This window comes from Chiloscyllium plagiosum, chromosome 3 (genome assembly GCF_004010195.1).
Source record: "Chiloscyllium plagiosum isolate BGI_BamShark_2017 chromosome 3, ASM401019v2, whole genome shotgun sequence".
NCBI classification, from domain to species: Eukaryota; Metazoa; Chordata; class Chondrichthyes; order Orectolobiformes; family Hemiscylliidae; genus Chiloscyllium; species Chiloscyllium plagiosum.
The window spans coordinates 75081955-75102023 of record NC_057712.1 but is presented as its reverse complement, the minus strand read 5'-3'; the positions used below and the strand labels follow the sequence as shown (position 1 = coordinate 75102023).

At 40.7% G+C, this 20069-nt stretch overlaps 1 protein-coding gene across 1 annotated transcript in view; it reads left to right on the top strand.

The window, feature by feature from the left end:
- lama4 (laminin, alpha 4) overlaps positions 1–20069 on the top strand; it is a 192789-nt gene that overhangs the window by 29484 nt on the left and 143236 nt on the right. Inside the window, exons 3-5 of the mRNA XM_043684602.1 lie at positions 10807–10934; positions 12105–12185; positions 15353–15567. Coding sequence (XP_043540537.1) covers positions 10807–10934; positions 12105–12185; positions 15353–15567 — 424 coding nt within the window. The remainder of the gene's footprint in view (positions 1–10806; positions 10935–12104; positions 12186–15352; positions 15568–20069) is intronic.

Below are 20069 nucleotides of genomic sequence, written 5' to 3'. Positions count from 1 at the left end.
TTGTGAAACTGAGAACAGTACAGCACACGAATGGGCCCTTCAGCCCATGATGCTGTGCTGAACATGACGCCAAATTAAGTTAATCCCTTCTGCCTGCCCTTGGTCAATAATCCCTCCTTTTCTTGCATATTCATATGCTTGTATAAAAGTCTCAAATGCCTCTATCGTATCTGCCTCCATCACCACCCCTGGCAGCACATTCCAGATTTCAACCGTTCTGTGTAACAAACTTGCCCCTTACATCTCCTTTTGTTATAAGATATATATTTTTAATGCCAACCTTTTAATGTTCCTTACTGTTACATGCGGATTACAGGAGACTTGCAAGGAACTAAACATAACTGCTTGATATTAAATTGCTCATTGGAGAACGTGTTGAAATGAAATCTTGGTGTGCTTTATGTTAATCTTTTACCAGCACTTATTTTCGGGCAAAAGATGAGAAGGAGTGTACATACACTACGGAAACAACTCTGATCTGGATTTGTTTATACCATGCTAGAGTTTCAGGGAGGTGGAAGTGAAGTGGCTGTATGCAGGTCCAGTGGACTTTGCTGGGGCTTACTGCAGCTTTTATGATGCACATGGCATATTCTTTTGAGGATATTGCTGACACTGGCATTCCTAGTGTACAACGAGAGTTTGTAATGGAAGGTTGTATCAACATCATACCACTTCTGCTCTCTAACATTTTATGTTCCATGTTGTTCTGCAAGAAAGAGGGGACAATGTCAGTAGCGTAGCTGACTCGAAGACAATTGTACATCCTGACCGGATGAGCTCAATTATTCTACACTCACTTTGAACAGAAGGTCAGTGAAATGATGTCACCTATCCCAACAGCCTCAGTGGCACCTGTTCCCACGGTCACCGTCGCAGGCATTAGATCAGCCTTCTTCAGGGTGAACCCATGGAAAGGGACTGACCCGGATGGAGTCCCTGGCTGTGCACTCGGATCCTGTGTGGACCAGCTGGTGGTTGTATTCACAGACATCTTTATCTTCCCCTTGCTAAGATCTGAAGTGCCCATCTGCTTCAAGAAGACCATCATCGTGCCAGTCACAAAGAAAAATCATGCAGTGTGTCTCAATGACTACTGCCTGGTGACTCTGACCTCCAAAATTATAGAATCATAGAATCCATACACTGTGGAAGCAGGCCTTTCGGCCCAACAGATTCACACCAACCCTCCAAAAAGTAACCCACCCAGACCCATTCTCCTACCCTATTATCCTGTATTTACCCCTGACTAATGCACCTATCCTACACATCCCTGAACACTATGAGCAATTTAGCATGGCCAATTTACCTAACCTGCACATCTTTGGATTGTGAGAGGAAACCGGAGCACCCAGAGGAAACCCACACAGACAGTTGCCCGAGGCTGGAATCAAACCTGTGTCCCTGGAGTTGTGAGGAAGCAGTGTTAACCACTGAGCCACCAGGCCTTGATAATGTTTTGATAGATTAGTCTTGGCTCACACCTGCCAGATTGCCCTGATACTTTGGAATTCATCTGTAGGCACAACAGGTCTACAGCAGATGCCATCTCCCTGGCCCAACACTCATTTCTGGGACATCTGGCTAACAAGGATACGTATGTTTGGCTCCTACTCATTGACTACAGTTCTGCCTTCAACACCATCACTCCAAACAAACTCATCTCTAATCTCCGAGACCTAGGTCTCAGCTCCCCTCTGTAACTGGATCCTTGACTTTCTGACCCATAGACTGTAATCAGTACAAATAGGCAAGAACACTTCCTCGGAGGTGAAAGTGAGGACTGCAGATGCTAGAGATCAGAGCTGAACATGTGTTGCTAGAAAAGCGCAGCATGTCAGGCAGCATCCAAGGAGCAGGAGAATCGATGTTTCAGGCATGAGCCCTTCTTCAGGAATCCCTGAAGAAGGGCTCATGCCCGAAACGTCGATTCTCCTGCTCCTTGGATGCTGCCTGACCTGCTGTGCTTTTCCAAGAACACCTCCTCCACTATAATCCTCAACAGCAGTCCCGCACAAAGCTATGTACTTAGCCCCTCTACTATACTCCTTATACACTCATGACTGTGTGGACAAATTCTGCTCCAACTCTATTTATAAGTGTGCTGATAACACCAACATTGTAGGTTAGATCTTAAACAACAACACGACAGAATACAGGAAAGAGATTGAGTATTTAGCAGCATGGTGTGAAGACAACAATCCCTCTATCAACATCAGCAAAACAAAGGAGCTGGTCATTAACTTCAGGAAGTGGAGCGAAGGGCATGGCCCTGTCTGCATCAATGCTGCTGAAGTAGAGAGGGTAGAGCGCGTCAAGTTCCTGGGACTGATGATCACCAACAATCTGTCCCGGACACCCATGTCGATGCAATGGTTAGGAAATCACAACACATCTCTATTTTCTCAGATGGCTAAGGGAATTTAGCATGTTCACAAGGACCCTTACCAGTTTCTACAGATGAACCATAGAAAGCATCCTATCTAGATGCATCACAGCAAGGTATGTCAGCCACTGTTCCAAGACTGCAAGAAACTACAGAGTCGTAAACACAGCCCAGTCCATCCAGCCTTTCTTCCATTGACTCCATCTTTACTTCCTGCTGCCTCAGAAAGCAACCAACATAATCAAAAACTCCTCCCATTCCAGTTATGTTCTCTTCCAACCTCTTCCAGAAGATTGAAAAGTTTGAAGACACGTATGAACAGATTCAAGAACCGTTTCTTCCCCACTGTTATCAGACTTTGGAATTCATCTGTAGGCACAACAGGTCCACAGCAGATGCCATCTCCCTGGCCCAACACTCATTCCTGGGACATCTGGCTAACAAGGATACCTATGTTTGGTTCCTACTCATTGACTACAGTTCTGCCTTCAACACCATCACTCCAAACAAACTCATCTCTAATACGTTACGTTTGACCTCTCTCTTTGCACCTTCTCTGTGGCTGTAACACTGTATTTTGCACTCTGTCCCGCTACCCTGATACACTTTTGTATGGTTTAATCAGCCAGTATAGCATGCAAAATATTTTTTGCTGTATCTCAGTATGTGTGACAACAATAAATCAGTCTCATACTTAGACTAGCTGATGGTACATGGATGCAATCAGAAGTGTATGTGTGGCTTGTACTTTTAAAGGTGTGTGAGGGTGGGGTGGAGTAACTGAATGGTATGTGAGTCCCAAGTGCCAGAGACTACTGCTGAGTGGCTGATGGGTTGTGGTGCTTTGACAATTGTGTGCAGATAGCGATGTTCTGTGCTTAAAATGGCTTATGAAGATGCAGTCACTGCCCTTGATCATTCACATATGGTCACTACACTGCTTGTACTGGTGACGTGTCTTTAGGTTCAGACTCTGATCACTATTATCTGAAGATAGTTTTAAAGGCTCCACTGCCTTCAGTAGATTCATACTTAGCTCCACAAGTATGTAATGCTACATCAGCCACTTGAACCATTTCCAAAACCCAGAGTTCATTCTCTGTCTTTAAAATTCCAAAAAAATTATTCAGTGCAGTTTTTCTTTAAGAAGAATAGGTTGACTCTGCCACATTCTAGCAGCACAATAGATTGGCCCCTGCTGATTGTAAATACAATCAATAGTGTCAAGAGGATACCAGCAGTGAGGAATCCACTCAGCCACATACTTCAATCAAGTCAGTAGAATGGAAACATCAGGTTTGCATGTCAGCCATTTGTAATTAAGCCAGCAGCAGGCTGTGATGAAAATCATATCTATGGCTCCCAGCAAAACAGCCAGATGAATTGTTATCCCAAACAGCTATGTCACTCTGGCATTTAACATGTGATTTTAATTCATAATAAAGGGAATCAACAGTATTATCCTAAGTGACTTGAATTTAACTGCATGTCCAATTAATCTATGAACAGTGATATTTTTTCTGATCATGGGTATATTTTAAATGCAATTAGTTAATGCAGATATAAGGTCATGAAAGGTCAATTTATTATTATATACAACACTTAGCTGCATAGAGGTATGCCAGTTTTGAGTTTTACTAAACTAGCTCACAAAAATGGTCCTTTTCAGTACTGTACTTACAGCTAGCATGCCATTTTTTTCAATATACTGCTTCAGAGAATTACGTTACTGAGCCTTGCACGTAACTTTTATGAAGGAAGCCTGTGTATTTATTTATTCTGTTCATTAAACACACAAGATTTCATGCAATTCATAAGGAATTAACATTGTAATATGGCATGCAAAGCAATTTTTATTGAGGTTGCCTGCAAAATGTATCTGAAGCACTTGAAGTGAGGTATTTAGCCCCTTAATAAACAACATCAGATTTCTTAAAATAAGGCCTTTTTAAATGAATTTTAAACTAAATCATGATGTCTATCATCCTAGTCATTAACTTAATTCAAAGCTTTCCACTGCAAAGGTTTTAGTAAACAAAATCCATGGGCTTGGATGAGTGTATCTGGCAAACAGTTAGTTGAGCCATCGGTTGCAGGATTTGGCTGGATCACATTTTGCTCTACCGAGTCTGATTCTTCTCCAACAGTACCATCATTAATCTCGGAGTATTCCAGACAGCAAAACTAACCCAGTTCTACAATCAACTGCCAACTTTAAACCGACTCTAAGGGAACTTCTTAGGAAATTTAAAATTCCACTGGGCAGTTCCCTCACACCTGGAATGCTCAAAGAAACCTCCATAAAGTCATACAGATTGGGATTTACTTACTTAAGATTAATCCTTACCCAGGAAAGGTAAGAGAATTTAGAATCTATTCTAGTACCTGACTGACCCTGAACCTTTGACTTATCATTGAAGCTGCATCGCCCTCAAATATATTTAATGATCCTCTCTACCAACCCAGCATCCATCTCCTCCAGAGCTGATAACTCTGACCTTGAGCCTGACTTTACATACTTGATGTTTACACTACAGCATTCACACTGTAGAAGTGGGTATGGATTTTGCAATGATCTTCGACACTGTTAAACTCAAGAAGTACTGGCTAGGTCATATCAAGAGGCCACTCCAGAAATTTACACACGCAGGCATCATTTCAAGGTTATGCGGGTAAGCTTTTCATCTAATCATAGTTAAAAATGGAGATTATTTTTCAACCCTGATCCGAATTTCATCACCCCATCCTCTTGGAATGACAGACTTTTTCCAATTTCCCTGTCATCTCCAAAGTCAAAAAATATGTCATTGCCTCCCAAATGCATGTCTGTATTTCTCAAAATTCCTGTTGAAATCACGTAGAAAGCCTGGCTGTAAATTGAAGAAGGTCCCTGTGTTGTTAAATACCAAGTCTAATTTTAGAGTGAGTTTAAGGATGTTTGGGGAGATGATATCAAGTGGTATTATCACTATACTATTAATCCAGAGACCCAGGTAAGGTTTTGGGAACCCATGTTCAAACCCTGCCATGTCAGATGGTGGAATTTGGGTCCTTAGAAAGTCTGAATTAAGAATCTGATGACACCATTGCACAATGTTGGAAAAACCCATCTGTTTCACTCATGTCTTTTAGGGAAGGAATCTGCCATCCTTACTTGGCCTGGCCTACATGTGACTCCAGGCCTACAACAATGTGGTTGATACTTAACTGCCTTCTTGGCAATTAGGGATGGGCAATAAATGCTGGCCCAGCCAGAGTCACCCACATCCCGTGAATGAATAAAATAGAACTAACAGTATAAATTCTTGACATTCACTGAGAGGCTGATGGCATGTTCTGGTTTTCGCAAACGTAACAATGGGGAGCAAATTGTGCAGCACTTGTTCCCAATTTAACAGGATAGATTTCTCTTGTGACAATTTGCTGGGTTCTTCCCACATTAATCATGGGAAGTTCATTCATCTCGCTATTTGGTATCAAGCAACTTCTGGGTCAGTACTTCTTCAGATTGCGCAAGATCCCTGTATGATCTTAATTTGCCTGGAACTATCCCAATATCTTGAGGCTATGTGAATGATTCTGTTCGGAATTTTTATGCTCCCCTTAATACGGGGTGTGAAATTTCAGATGTGAGGAATAATCAGATAAACTGAGTTCCATTTCATCATAAAAACTATTATACACATGTGGGATTGGAATCGCTAGTCTCTGGTGAAACATTCTATCACTTTCAACGACGGTGGATCTGACGACATTTCAGCCACCTCCAAAAAGACCCCACCACCAGGGATATATTTCCCTCCCCATCCCTTTTGCCTTCTGCAAAGACCGTTCCGTGACTACCTGGTCAGGTCCATGCCCCCCTACAACTCGCCCTCCCATCCTGGCACCTTCCCCTGCCACCGCAGGAACTGTAAAACCTGCGCCCACACCTCCTCCCTCACCTCTATCCAAGGCCCTAAAGGAGCCTTCCACATCCATCAAAGTTTTACCTGCACATCCACTAACATCATTTATTGTATCCGTTGCTCCCGATGCGGTCTCCTCTACATTGGGGAGACAGGGCATCTCCTAACAGAGCGCTTTAGGGAACATCTCCGGGACACCCGCACCAATCAACCACACCGCCCCGTGGCCCAACATTTCAACTCCCCCTCCCACTCTGCCGAAGACATGGAGGTCCTGGGCCTCCTTCCACCGCCGCTCCCTCACCACCAGATGTCTGGAGGAAGAACGCCTCATCTTCCACCTCGGAACACTTCAACCCCAGGGCATCAATGTGGACTTCAACAGTTTCCTCATTTCCCCTTCCCCCACCTCACCCTAGTTCCAAACTTCCAGCTCAGCACTGTCCCCATGACTTGTCCAGACTTGTCCTACCTGCCTATCTCCTTTTCTACCTATCCACTCCACCCTCTCCTCCCTGAGCTATCACCTTCATCCCCTCCCCCACTCACCTATTGTACTCCATGCTACTTTCTCCCCACCCCCACCCCCCTCTAGCTTATCTCTCCACGCTTCAGGCTCTCTGCCTGTATTCCTGATGAAGGGCTTTTGCCCGAAACATCGATTTCGCTGTTCTTGGATGCTGCCTGAACTGCTGTGCTCTTCCAGCACCACTAATCCAGAATGTGGTTTCCAGCATCTGCAGTCATTGTTTTTACCTTCCTATTTATATACCCATCGAGATGCATTTTAAATGTTGTAATTGTACCAGCCTCCCAACTTCCTCTGGCAGCTCATTCCATACATGTACTATCCTCTGTGTGAAAAAAATGCCCCTTAGGTCCCTTTTTAAGTCCTCCCGCTCTCACCTTAAACCTATGTCCTCTAGTTTTGGACTCCCCAAATCCAGGGAAAAGACCTTATCTATTTACTCTATCCACACCTCCTCATGATTTCATAGGCCTGTGTCAGGTTACCCTCAGCCTCCAATGCTTTAGTGAAAACAGCCTCAGCCTATTCAGCCTCTCCCTATAGCTCAAACCCTCCAAACCCAGCAAAATTCTTGTAAATCTTTTCTGAACCCCTTCAAGTTTCACAACATCCTTCTTATAGGAGGGAATCCAGAATTGCACACAATATTCCAAAAGTGGCATAAGTACTGTTTTCTTATGGAAATGGTCACTTTTTCAGTTGGAGAATTATATGACTTTGGAACTCTGCCTCAGAAGGCAGTGAAAGTGGGAAAATTGAATGTTTTTCGGAGAAAGTGGGGTATTTTTTGTTGGTTGGGGATTCAGGGTTTGTCAGGAGTGGATGGGAATGTGAAGTTCTAAGCATGAGCAGAACACTCGTAGTCACAGGCACTGAATATGTTCCTATTTGGTATGCATTTATGCCTATTAATTGGACTGTACAGCCCCTAATGTTTAGTTATTAGGTGTTATGTAAGGATCTCAAATAAATTCTAAATGTTCCTACATATCTCTGATGGGAAGTGCACAGAATGCTGCCTCAAGATCAAAATAGTTAAGGGAGATAGAAGGGAGCTATTTCCACAGTGGTACATCTTGGACTCATCATAGTGTAAAAATTAAAATTAGATCTTTTAGAGGTAAAGTTGAGAAGCACTTGCACTTACCAACTGGGCAGAAGGTTGGGCATCTCTTCAGCAAACAGTAATTTTTGCTAATAAAAGAAGAATGTGCTGGAGAAACGCAACAGATCTGGCAGTATCTGTGCAGAGAGAAGCAGAGTTAAGATTTTGAGTTCAGTATGACTATTCTTCAAAACCTTTGGGGAGAGCCTGTACTAAGAATTATATTGAAGATCTATTTAAAGTTACCGGTAGGGCTCACAGTGATTCATTTGTGCATACAACTATATTTATTGCTTGCAAACAGCAGTGTAAGGAATGCCTCCAGGCTTTGCATTTTTTTTCACTGAATAAAGGGTAATGGGGATAACCAATCCTGTTGTATTTCCTTGGCAAAGTCCTGACCAATCAGAGTCAACCTGTCTGGCTTGAATTTAATAAGTTAACTAGGACAGTTAAAGGTCCTGCAGCATCTTCATGTCAATAAATCTGCCTTCTCTTTTTATGCTGTAAAAATTATTTCCTCTCTGCAGTTGTTTTTCTTATTGTTTCAGTCCTGATGAGTGCAAGATGAAAAGCTTTGACTTTGTTCTAAAGAATGTGAGTTCACAGTCATTCTGTGTGTCATTTCTCATCAACATATCCTTAACCGAATGGACAAGTTTGTCTTGCTTTGAAGATTCTTTATTCAACAGCAGGCAATGACTGTGACCTTCTCTTGTTTGATGCCACTCCATTCAGAGGACTGGAGGTGAACTTTATGGGTCATCCATTCCCTTTTCAGGACAGACTACACCCTGTAGGACATAGGTACCTCAGGCATGAAGGTGACCAATCAGGAAGCTGTGTTAACTGAAGTTAACTTTGACAACAAGAGCATGAAAAAAGCAGCATAACACCATTGTTGATTTGTTGAAAGAAGATGTGCAGCATCTAGCCATGCTCTTTGAATACAACACAGGCCGTCAAACCTCGTGCAGTTTCTATCTCTTCACTAACTATACTATGCAGCTGTGCCTCTGTCCCACAGTCCAACTGAACACTCCAATGTTGTAAAACAGCAACCACAATTTGGATATCCTGCTCATTTTGAGTGGGCCAGTCAGCATATGCAGAAGGAATCCTCCCTGACAATGTACTGATGCCCACTGCAGACTCTCTTCCTACCATTCTTACCTACCAAATGCCTGAATGCAGAGAACAATCTTCCAATTCTCACAGTATATCAACAACCAGTATGCTCCAGCAGGTTTCCAGGGATTCATTACTTAATTTGTTAATAAATCATTCTGAAGGTCAGATCACTGCAACAATAGTTATTGAACAATCAGATTCCTCTCTTAGTTTATTAACTTATTTGAGCTCAATACTTTCAGCAGATCAGCCTGCTAGAGAGTCTCTTTATCCTGAGGTGATGTCACGCTATCACGTTGAATTGTTGAAGTTCTTCTTTTCCAATTTTCCTGTCATTGACTTCAAACAAGTCTACACATCAGAAACGGCTCTGTATTGATGCTTTTATATCCTCAGTGCTTCTACCTCAATCCACCTCAGCATACTGCAACAGTGTGCTGGACAGGTCGTACTCTTACTGAAGGGTCACAGATGATCCATCTTCTTCAGATTCTGATGAGGGTCTTCCAGAGGAAGCAGGTTATTGGGATCTTCTACAGTGCTCCAGAGTCTAGGAACCTCAGCACAGCTCCAGGTCTGAGTGTTTGTCTCTTCAGTCTACTGTTTGTTGACACCTTTTCGTAGCTAATGCCTTCAGGCATGGTGCTGAGTATGCTCCAAGTATTAGTGGTCATGTCAGATTGTACATTCAGCCTGCTCAAGGGTCTGCTTTCCTATAAACAGAAATGTGAACCACTGAAGTCCCATCCTTCTCCAATTTGGGGCGAGGAAAGAGTTAAAAAGTGATTTTGGAGGGATGGATGGGATGATAGAGGAGGTGATGGTAGGAAGTGCACATAGGGGAAGCATTGGTAACTCAATATTAAGGGCAATGTAACTGTTAAATGATAATGATTTAAAAGGATAGAACAATTCACTTGAGCAAGGTATAAGATAGTGGGTGAGTCTTGTTACTGTTAACAAATAGATGCACATGGAACTAGGACCCGGTCTATACAGTTCTAAGCATGCTCCCTTGTACTCACTCATGTACAAAGAGTAATAATTAATAAACATTTTTGCTCAATAGAATGAGGACAGTTTCACTTCTCTCTATATCGTCATTATTAACTCACTGAAATTGATAGCAGGAAAATGGAGAAGGGTGGGTTTGGTATACCTTTGTCACCATGACCCCACCATGATCGGTAAAATTCCATCAGGACAGTAGTATAATGACCATCACACTTCACTGAAGATTAGAATAGGAAAGTATTCACAAATCAGTATTGGGACAGGTTACTTGTCACCATAAAGGAACGTAACCATCAGCAAAAAATGAAATTTGTTGTTGGTATTTTCAAACAAATGACTAATTTAAATATTTGGACCAATGTGCCATCATATAAATTGCTTGTATTATATTGTGATGCATGTTGTTTTCCCTACTTTAAACATTTGCCAATGATTTTCTTTCTTGTAACTGTGTGCCTTTATGGATTCATTGTCACACTGTGATTCTGTACCAAGACTGGAAGCAATTTACTTAAGAAGCATAGACTGTAAAACTAAAAGCTAGATACCTGTACAGCAAATACATCAGAATTTTGTTGGTATTATATGAATAATTTACTCATGTTGATTTAAAAATGTCAACATAAAATGAATTTGCAAGGGAAATCATTACTTCAGTTGCTTTAGGGACTCAGTTGCAATCTATTACTCAATAAATTATGAAACTTGAATAATTTATCACTTTGTATTCCAGAACTGTCAGAATAATACAACTGGGGACCACTGTGAAAAATGTCTTGATGGATATATTGGTGATGTTGTCCAGGGTCATCATAAGTCTTGTCAGCCTTGTCCCTGCCCTATGAGTATTCCTTCAAATAAGTAAGTGGAAAAAAGAATTACTGCAGCCCTGCAATGGTTGTATGCTTTATAATGTGGAGTCTGTAAAATATATCTAAACAACATAGAGCTAATGTATGTAATTTTTGGATTTAAAAAAAGGGTCTAGTTGAGAAGATACTTTTGTATTTATCAAACTTGTTTAAAAACAAAACTTAATATGTGAAGCAATCTTATGACCTCTTCACTTGGAAGTTCTAAGTGCAATTTGTCACCTGTAAGGAGTTGGTTTTTGAACAGGATAACATGCTTGACAATACATATCGAGAGACAAAGTGGCTTTGCCTCAACCAAATGGTAATGCATGTATTTAGCATAATGATACTTCTCTTGTGTCCTTCAAGTGAGCTTAGATCAAATTATACCATAATGTTTCCAAGTAAAGCAAATGTGCCCAATGGAAAACATTAAGATAGTACACTCTTGGATTTCAAAGAAGATATTCTCATCTTTCAAGTTAAAATTAGTTATAAATAGATTGTTTACATAGAAGGATTATCAATCCTTGTTTTATACAAATTGTAAAATCAGACTGCTTGCCTGTAGTAAAAAGTGCAGCATTGAATTTAATAATGTCAAACCTGGACTAATGTGAATCAAAAAGATGTCCACCCACGGAATGTTTGTGACATCAGTAAAATAAATGGAGGCAATATGGCATGAATATTGTAGAATCATTAGTAATGTGGTTTATTGGACCCAACACCACTGGCAGAATGGAATGCTCTGAATGCTGTCTCATATTTAGCTCAGAAACACATACCACAAAGATAGGACTCTTTTAGAGAAAGATGTCTTCAAATTTATTAATAACATTGTCTGTTTACATTGCTATAATATCACAAATTTACAGAGAGACTGGATTCTGTTTTCACTGATGTTCCTTTACATTATGGACACATAACTGACTGACTGAACACATTGCTCTGACTTATTAAACAGAGGGAGTGATTGCAAATGCGGCCAGTACCTTTACATGTATTATGTCACATTTTCTAATTTTGTGTAACTGTCTTAAAGGTATAGGCTGTTCTGGTCTGGAATCTATGCAATAACACAACAATTGTCTTACACAAAGAAAGGGTTTTTAAAAAAGCATTTTAACACTGCTAAGAATATAAAATGACTTGTTTTCTTCTTTCTGTTTTTCAGTTTTGCTGTTTCCTGTAAGATTAAAGCCGACAAATTACATTGCTTCTGTCAGGAAAATTACGCTGGATCCAGATGTGAAAGGTCACTTTTTTTTAATTTGGTTGTTTGCATTAAAACGTGTATGATAGGAAACTATAATTTCAAGTCTGGAAGACCAACATGATTTGGGGGATTGTTTAGAGTTTGGATAAACAGTGGTGCCACTATTTTAATTTCTCAAAGTTGTGCAGACAGCAGACAAACATGCCATATGGCCCCAAAGCATTTATACTTTATCAATACCGTGTATCTTTCCACCTGATGGGTAGAATGGACATTTACCTACTGGGGTTTGCAGGTAGAATGAGCTTAAATCTCCTCAGATTACCTTCCCTCCAGGCTCCTGAACACCCCAAATTCTCCCCAATTTTACAGGGGGTGCAGGTAAGACTTCGGGGTGTGCACCCATCTTTGCCTCAATTAAGGGCCTTAAGTGGCCAATTAATGGCAACTTTAGGGCTGCACCCAACCCTAACTTCTTGGCCAGTGAGAGGAGCTCAACAGTGGATAGACGCCAGAAGCATGACCCTGCTATAACTTTAGGCAGGGTGGGGGTATCCTTATCAACATCTTTCTTTCAACTTTGACCATTCGCTGAGGTCTTCCACTCCATTCATGTGTTCATCCCACCACCCCCTCCAAATCTCTCCATGAGCACCCCCACTTTATTCTACCAGCCACTCTACCTCGAGCCGCCTATACTTATGCAGTTCTGGGACTGCTTGTATCTGCAGTCCTGTATGCTGCAGGGGTTACTTGATCAGAAGCTTTCTGAGGTCTTGATTTGCTCCTGAGTTAGGGATAGATGTCCCATTTACAACTTCTTTGGGATCAGAGAAGGTAGTAGAACACAGAATCACTACAGTGCAGAAAGAGGCCAATCAGCCCATCAAGTCTGCACTGACCCTCTGAACAGCTTCCCTCCCAGACCCATCCTCTTCCCGTAATCCAACATATAGCATGGCCAATCCACCTGGCCTGCATATTTTTGAACTGTGGGAGGAAACCAGAGTACCCAGCAGAAACCCACTTAGTCACAGCGAGAGCACAGAAACTCCACACAGGCAGTCACCCAAGGCTGGCACTGTGAGGCAGCAGTACTAACCACTCAGCCACTGTACTGCAGGAATTCTGGAGTGGACAAAGTTAAAAATCACACAATGCCAGGTTACAGTCCAACAGGTTTATTTGGAAGCACTAGCTTTCATAGCACTGCTCCTTCATCAGGTAACTGGTGGGGCAGGATCATAAGACACAGAATATATAGCAGAAGATCACAGTGTCATGCAATTAAAAAGATATATTGAACAAAGCTAGTTTTCTGTTAAGTCTTTCATCTTTTAGAATGCAAATCCCAGAACTTCTTTTAAGTCACATTGATTATCCTTCACTTTCTGTTCCACAAAGAAATTGTTGTGGGTATTGGCTTATGTGAATTAAGTGTCACTCCAGGGCATTGACTGCAAAACAAACAAAAACTTAGAAGTGGATTTATCAGGATGTTGCTGGGAATGGAGGGTTTGAATTATAAAAATAGGCTGGGACTTATTTCACTGGAGAGGGGTGAAGGGGTGGGGTTGAGGGGTGACATTACAGAGGTACTAAAATTATGAGGGCCATAGATAAAGTGAATAGCAAAGGTCTTTTCCCTTGGGTGGGTGAGTTCAAAACTAGGGGGCCATATTATTAAGGTGAGAGGAGAAAGTCTTAAAAAAGACATGAGGGGTAACGTTTTTACAAAGAGAGTAGTTCAGGTATGGAATGAACTGCCGGACAAAATGGTGGATGCAGGTAAAGTTGCAATATTTATGAGATATTCAGGTAAGTACATGAATATGAAAGGTTTGTGGGATATGGGCCAAATCCAAGCAAATGGGACTAGTTTAGTTTGTGAACAGGGTCAGCATAGGCTAGTTGGACCGAAGAGTCTATTTCCATGCTGTGTGACTATGACTTAAGTGTATTTTCAGTAGGTCACAATTCCTAAGCGGAATATCGCTGATATTTTACTTTCTTTTGCTGGGTGCTTCACAGTAAGAAAAACTACTGGTGGTTTACGCGATAGTGACCATAATGTTTTATTGCCTTAGTTCTGCTGAAAAATATGTTGTCCAAAAATTGCTATGGTATATGGAGCTTGCAGTTAGACCTTGCCTTGCTCATTTAATGTTTCAATATTTTGTCCCGCACATTGCTGGAAGAGGGAGTTATAAAAGCAGCAAACTGTTTGCAGGACATGAGGGAGCTGAGTGAGTGGGTCAAATAACTATTTTTGAGAATTGTGAAGTTAACACTGCAAGATCTGAACGAGTAAGTGGGAAAATCTAAAAGGAAAATTAAAGAGAGAGAAGGAAAAATTAAATTAACAGAGGTAGAACAAAGACAGCAAGATAAAACGATCAACCTAACCTTTTAAAAAATACTCCAATAACAATTTAAATCTAAATATATGAAAGGCTGCAATTGTTGCAGTTAAATTTCAGTAATGGAGAGGTTGTGTAATTACATTTTTGACATTTTAAAGCAGTACTCAGAATAAAGTGAACAGGTAGTAATTTTCAATGGTAAGGTGATTCGTATTTAACCTGCAAATGCAGAAACTTCACATTTAATATAGAAATTTTACTAGAGAGCCAGATGGTACGATACAATTTTTGCAGTTATTTTAGGATGTTCACTTCAATTATATATCCAACCTCTCTACCAAGTTAGAAGAAATTCTTTGGCTTTAAACATTTTATCCATACATTCTGCTAAAGTAGTCCATACTAGCCTTATAAAACAAAGAAATATGGATGATGGAGATCTGAAACAAAAACAGAAAATCTGGAGAAATTCACCAGGTCTAGCAGCAACTGTAGGAAGAAAGCAGAATAAATGTTTCAGGTTGGTCACTCTTCATCAGAAAGCAATAGTATTGATCAGAATGCCAGAATAGTAGTGTAGAAGAATATCTGTACCCCATCATAGTTAGACTGAGAGTCAAGTGCTTTCAAATGTCAATTTGCTCTGCATGCTTGACTTGTTTAACCCTGTAATCCTTTTCTGATTGTCAGAACACTATGCATGTGCATGTTTTCATGTATTGTTTACTTCTGGCACAGGGCATCCTGAATTGCTACATGGTCACACATCCGTGCAATTTGGAAGGAATATTTCCAAGACTATTATTTTTTTTTGTGGTTTCAATTTATATTTGTTTATTCTAGATGTGCTCCTGGTTACTATGGAACACCAATGCTCTATGGAAGTAGTTGCAGAAAATGTAACTGCAATGGTAATTCTGATCCCAATCTCATATTTGAAGACTGCAATGAGGAAACTGGGCATTGCCGTAATTGTCTGCGAAATACAACGGGCATCCATTGTGAACGCTGTGCACCAGGGTACTATGGAGATGCTGTCACTGCTAAAAATTGTACAGGTATGTTTATCCATTTAAATAGCTGTTATATCATCAAAGTAACTTCCAGATGCTGCTGGAGAACTTCAGAATGCAACAGAACGAACATTAAAGATTGAAATTTATTTACTCCGAGTTGCTAATGTGTACTTTATCACCAAAAGTGATGTGTATGTATGGCCAAGATGTGAAAACAATGAATTTAGAAATTTTTAAATAAGGAGAATGAACATTTTCTCAGACTTAAAGTATAAAATTAGTCAAATGTGTTTGGAGTTTTTTTTTCAGTACGTTGACTACAAATTTCATACTTCCAAAAAATATGTTTTTAAAAAAATAATTCCTTATAATATTTGTATCATTTTATTTGAGGGTGCTTACTCAAATTCCTAATGGAGGTTAGATTCATGAACTTCAAATGGGTGCTAATTTAATCCAATAAGGTTTCTTTATGGAAACCTTGTAAGAAAACTGTGGCTATTCGTACCCTTTGTGAATAGCCAGAGGCCGAAGCTACAAAGTTATGTATTTATATCAGAAACAATAAAGAGGACTTAGATTCCATTGTAACTAGGTCACTAAACTTTCAACTCTGACCAAGTATGAATTTACTGCAAGCTAGACAAACATCTAAAATAAAATTGTACATGCTCACTTTCCTTTTCAAAAGCTAATGGTTAGGCTTTCCAAACAAACTGAATGATGAAATTTTATCAAGGAAAAACATTTTTAAAATTAATTTAAATAACCTAGCCTGAGTTAACAACTATTTCTCTACAAATGAACACTTGATGAAACAATTTTACTTCAACCACAAACATAACATTTATTAGAGCTAGCTGAGGAGTGCTAGAATGACTGAACTCTCCAATTCTCATTTGACTGCAACAGGTATTTTTAAAATAATTTGTTTACCAGTTCATTGGATATTCATCTATGCCATGACTGGAAAGGATATACACAAAAGTGTTTTCCTATAATTTTTAAAAGGAAACAGCATGATATTTATTGTAGTTCACACCCAATCTAATAAAACAATAAAACGACTCCAGTTCTGAAATGTATTATTGACGATGAGCTGGTTCGGGAGTGATGGACTCTCTTTAAGTTATACCTTGCTATTTTGAACTTATTCTTAAACTATTCAAAATTGCACTGGATCGTAGAGAAGTGGAAAAGCTTTTCATTGTATTTTACTGTTTTTCTCACTGTAATATGCATGTGACAATAAACAAGATCATTCATCATTCACATCTTATTCCTTCAAGAGGTTCAGACATTACACACAGGCAAGTTGCAAAGTTGGAATGGGTTTGCTTAAGTTGTTGAAGGGTCGCAAAAGAAACTTCGTCATATAGAGATGGCTGACTTCAACAATTCTTTCTGGTTTGGGTGACCTTTGCAGAGGTTGCATCAAGATGGTTTAAAATGTTGATGAGTGACTTTTTCCTTTGATATCAGCAGCTTCCTCGGAAAAAAAATACAGCCTGTAGTGTTTAGCTAGTTAGAATATGGGCAGGGTATGCACTTGCAGAATGGCTGTGCAGACTGAGACTGTACATTTTCTCCACAGAAAATGTGATCTCCATTCACAGTCTGCCTAATTACCAAATAAGGAGAAAGTGAGGTCTGCAGATGCTGGAGATCAGAGCTGAAAATGTGTTGCTGGAGAAGCGCAGCAGGTCAGGCAGCATCCAGGGAACAGGAGAATCGACTTTTCGGGCATAAGCCCTTCTTCAGGAATGAGGAAAGTTTGGTCAAGGTGAGGGTGGTCCATCGAATTCAGCACCGCCTTCCTAACCTGCAATCTTCTTTCTGACCTCTCCGCCCCCACCCCAGTCTGACCTATCACCCTCACCTTGACCTCTTTCCACCTATCACATTTCCGACGCCCCTCCCCCAAGTCCCTCCTCCCTACCTTTTATCTTAGCCTGCTGGACAAACTTTCCTCATTCCTGAAGAAGGGCTTATGCCTGAAACGTCGATTCTCCTGTTCCCTGGATGCTGCCTGACCTGCTGCGCTTCTCCAGCAACACATTTTCAGCGCTAATTACCAAATAAAGTCAGAACAAGCAAGAGAAACCTTAATTGCAGGTTCATTGTTTTTTGATTAGATGGCCATTACACTTCTCCTTCTCAATTAGGGTCCATTGTTTAAAGTGATTGACTACAATAGCTTAGTCCATACTCATCTGATTGCATAGGTTGTCACAGGGATGTACAGCACGGAAACAGACCCTTCGATCTAACTCGTCCATGCCGACCAGCTGTCCTAATCTAACCTAACCCCATTTGTCAGCACTTGGCTCATATCCCTCAAAACCCTTCCGATTCATATACCCATTCAGATAGCTTTGAAATGTTGTAGTTGTTGTGTCTGGATGTTTTGTGAACGTTCAGGTGATGGGTCAATCATACTTGATGAAGTTGCTTGTCTCTAGGCCCCTACTTCCTGCCAGCCTTTTTGGTGGTTTTGTAAATTGCTAGGTGAAGTGATATTAATATTCAGCCATCCTGATAGCAAGCAGGGGTCCTGCATTACAGTGATATTGCCCTTGCCTATGGACAAAAGCTTGGGGTTTAAGTTGCGTCCTCCGTGGAGGTACATCTGAACAGGTTGATGGTGCAGTGGTAGTGTCCCTACCTCTAGGTCAGAAGGTTTGGTCTTAAGTCTAGTTGTATGGGTTACCTGAATTGTTTTAAAACTTATGCTGCGATTTCAGCTCATTCAGTAAAGTCATTTTTTGATATGAAACAAATGATTGGATTTAGTTAATGTACAGCAATACAAAATAATACAAACTCAATGCTTCCTATCAATGGGCCATCTTAACAGACCAAGACAGATTAGCTCCTAACCAGCCCACCTCCTTGGAAGTTCCAAGTTTGATGAAAGCTTGTTAACGTTGCTCTGCTGGAAATCTAATTGACTTCCACTCCCTATCTTTTATTTCCTGTGTCCATAAACTTGCAGGAGTGTTTAAGGCAGAGGAAAAAAAAACAGAAACTACCCAGCAAGTCAGTCAGCTTTAGTAGAGAGAAAGAGAGTTAACATTTCAGGCCAATGACCATTCAACACAATAAATATCTCCACTATTATGCATGTGAGATATTTATCAATTATAGACAGACTATTTATAAATCATTTACTTTTTACAGTTGATTAAAAAATTAAGTTAAATCCTATCTCAATAACATCTTTTATGTCATTCCTCTTTTTGAAGCTTGTGCAAATACACAGTTTTAAAACTCATTAATTTCCAAATCCTTTTAGTGGAAGAAAAGGTGAAGTATATTGTAATTTACCCAAACTTCATATTTTAAATATTTAAAATCATAGAATCATAGAGATGTACAGCATGGAAACAGACCCTTTGGTCCAACTTGTCCTTGCCGATCAGATATCCCAACCCAATCTAGTCCCATTTGCGAGCCTTCCTATTCATAAACCCATCCAGATGCCTTTTAAATGTTGCAATTGTACCAGCCTCCACCACTTCCTCTAGCAGCTCATTCCATACACGTCACACCCTCTATGTGAAAAGGTTGCCCCTCAGGTCCCTTTTATATCTTTCCCCCTCACCCTAAACCTATGCCCTCTGTTCTGGACTCCCTCACCCCAGGGAAAGGACCTTGTCCATTTATCCTATCCATGTTCCCTATGATTTTATAAACCTCTATTAGGTCACCCCTCAGCCTCTGACGCTCCAGGGAAAACAGCACGAGCCTATTTAACATCTCCCTATAGCTCAAATCCTCCAACCCTGGCAACATACTTGTAATGTTTTCTGGACCATTTCAAGTTTCACAACACCTTTCCGATAGGAAGGAGACAAGAATTGCACGCAATATTCCAACAGTGGCCTAACCAATGTCCTGTACAGCCGCAACCTGATCTCCCAACTCCGGTCCTCAGTACTCTGACCTATAAAGGAAAGCATACCAAACGCCTTCTTCACTATCCTATCTACCTGCGATTCCACTTTCAAGGAGCTATGAACCTGCACTCCAAGGTCTCTTTGTTCACCAACATTCCCTATAGGGCCTTACCATTAAGTGTATAAGTCCTGCTAAGATTTGCTTTCCGAAAGTGCAGCACCTCGCATTTATCTGAATTAAACTCCATCTGCCACTTCGCAGCCCATTGGCCCATCTGATCAAGATCCCGTTGTAATCTGAGGTAACCTTCTTCGCTGTCCACTACACCTCCAATTTTGGTGTCATCTGCAAACTTACTAACTATACCTCCTATGTTCACATCCAAATCATTTATATAAATGACGAAAAGTAGTGGACCCAGCACCGATCCTTGTGGCACTCCACTGGTCGCACTAGTCTGAAAACAACCCTCCACCACCACCCTCTGTCTTCTACCTTTGAGCCAGTTCTGTATCCAAATGGTTAGTTCTCCCTGTATTCCATGAGATCATCCACCGCCTCCAACCTCATAGTCACCTCCCATCCACCGCCTCCAACCTCATAGTCCCACAACCCCGCACCGCCCGTTTCTACCTCCTGCCCAA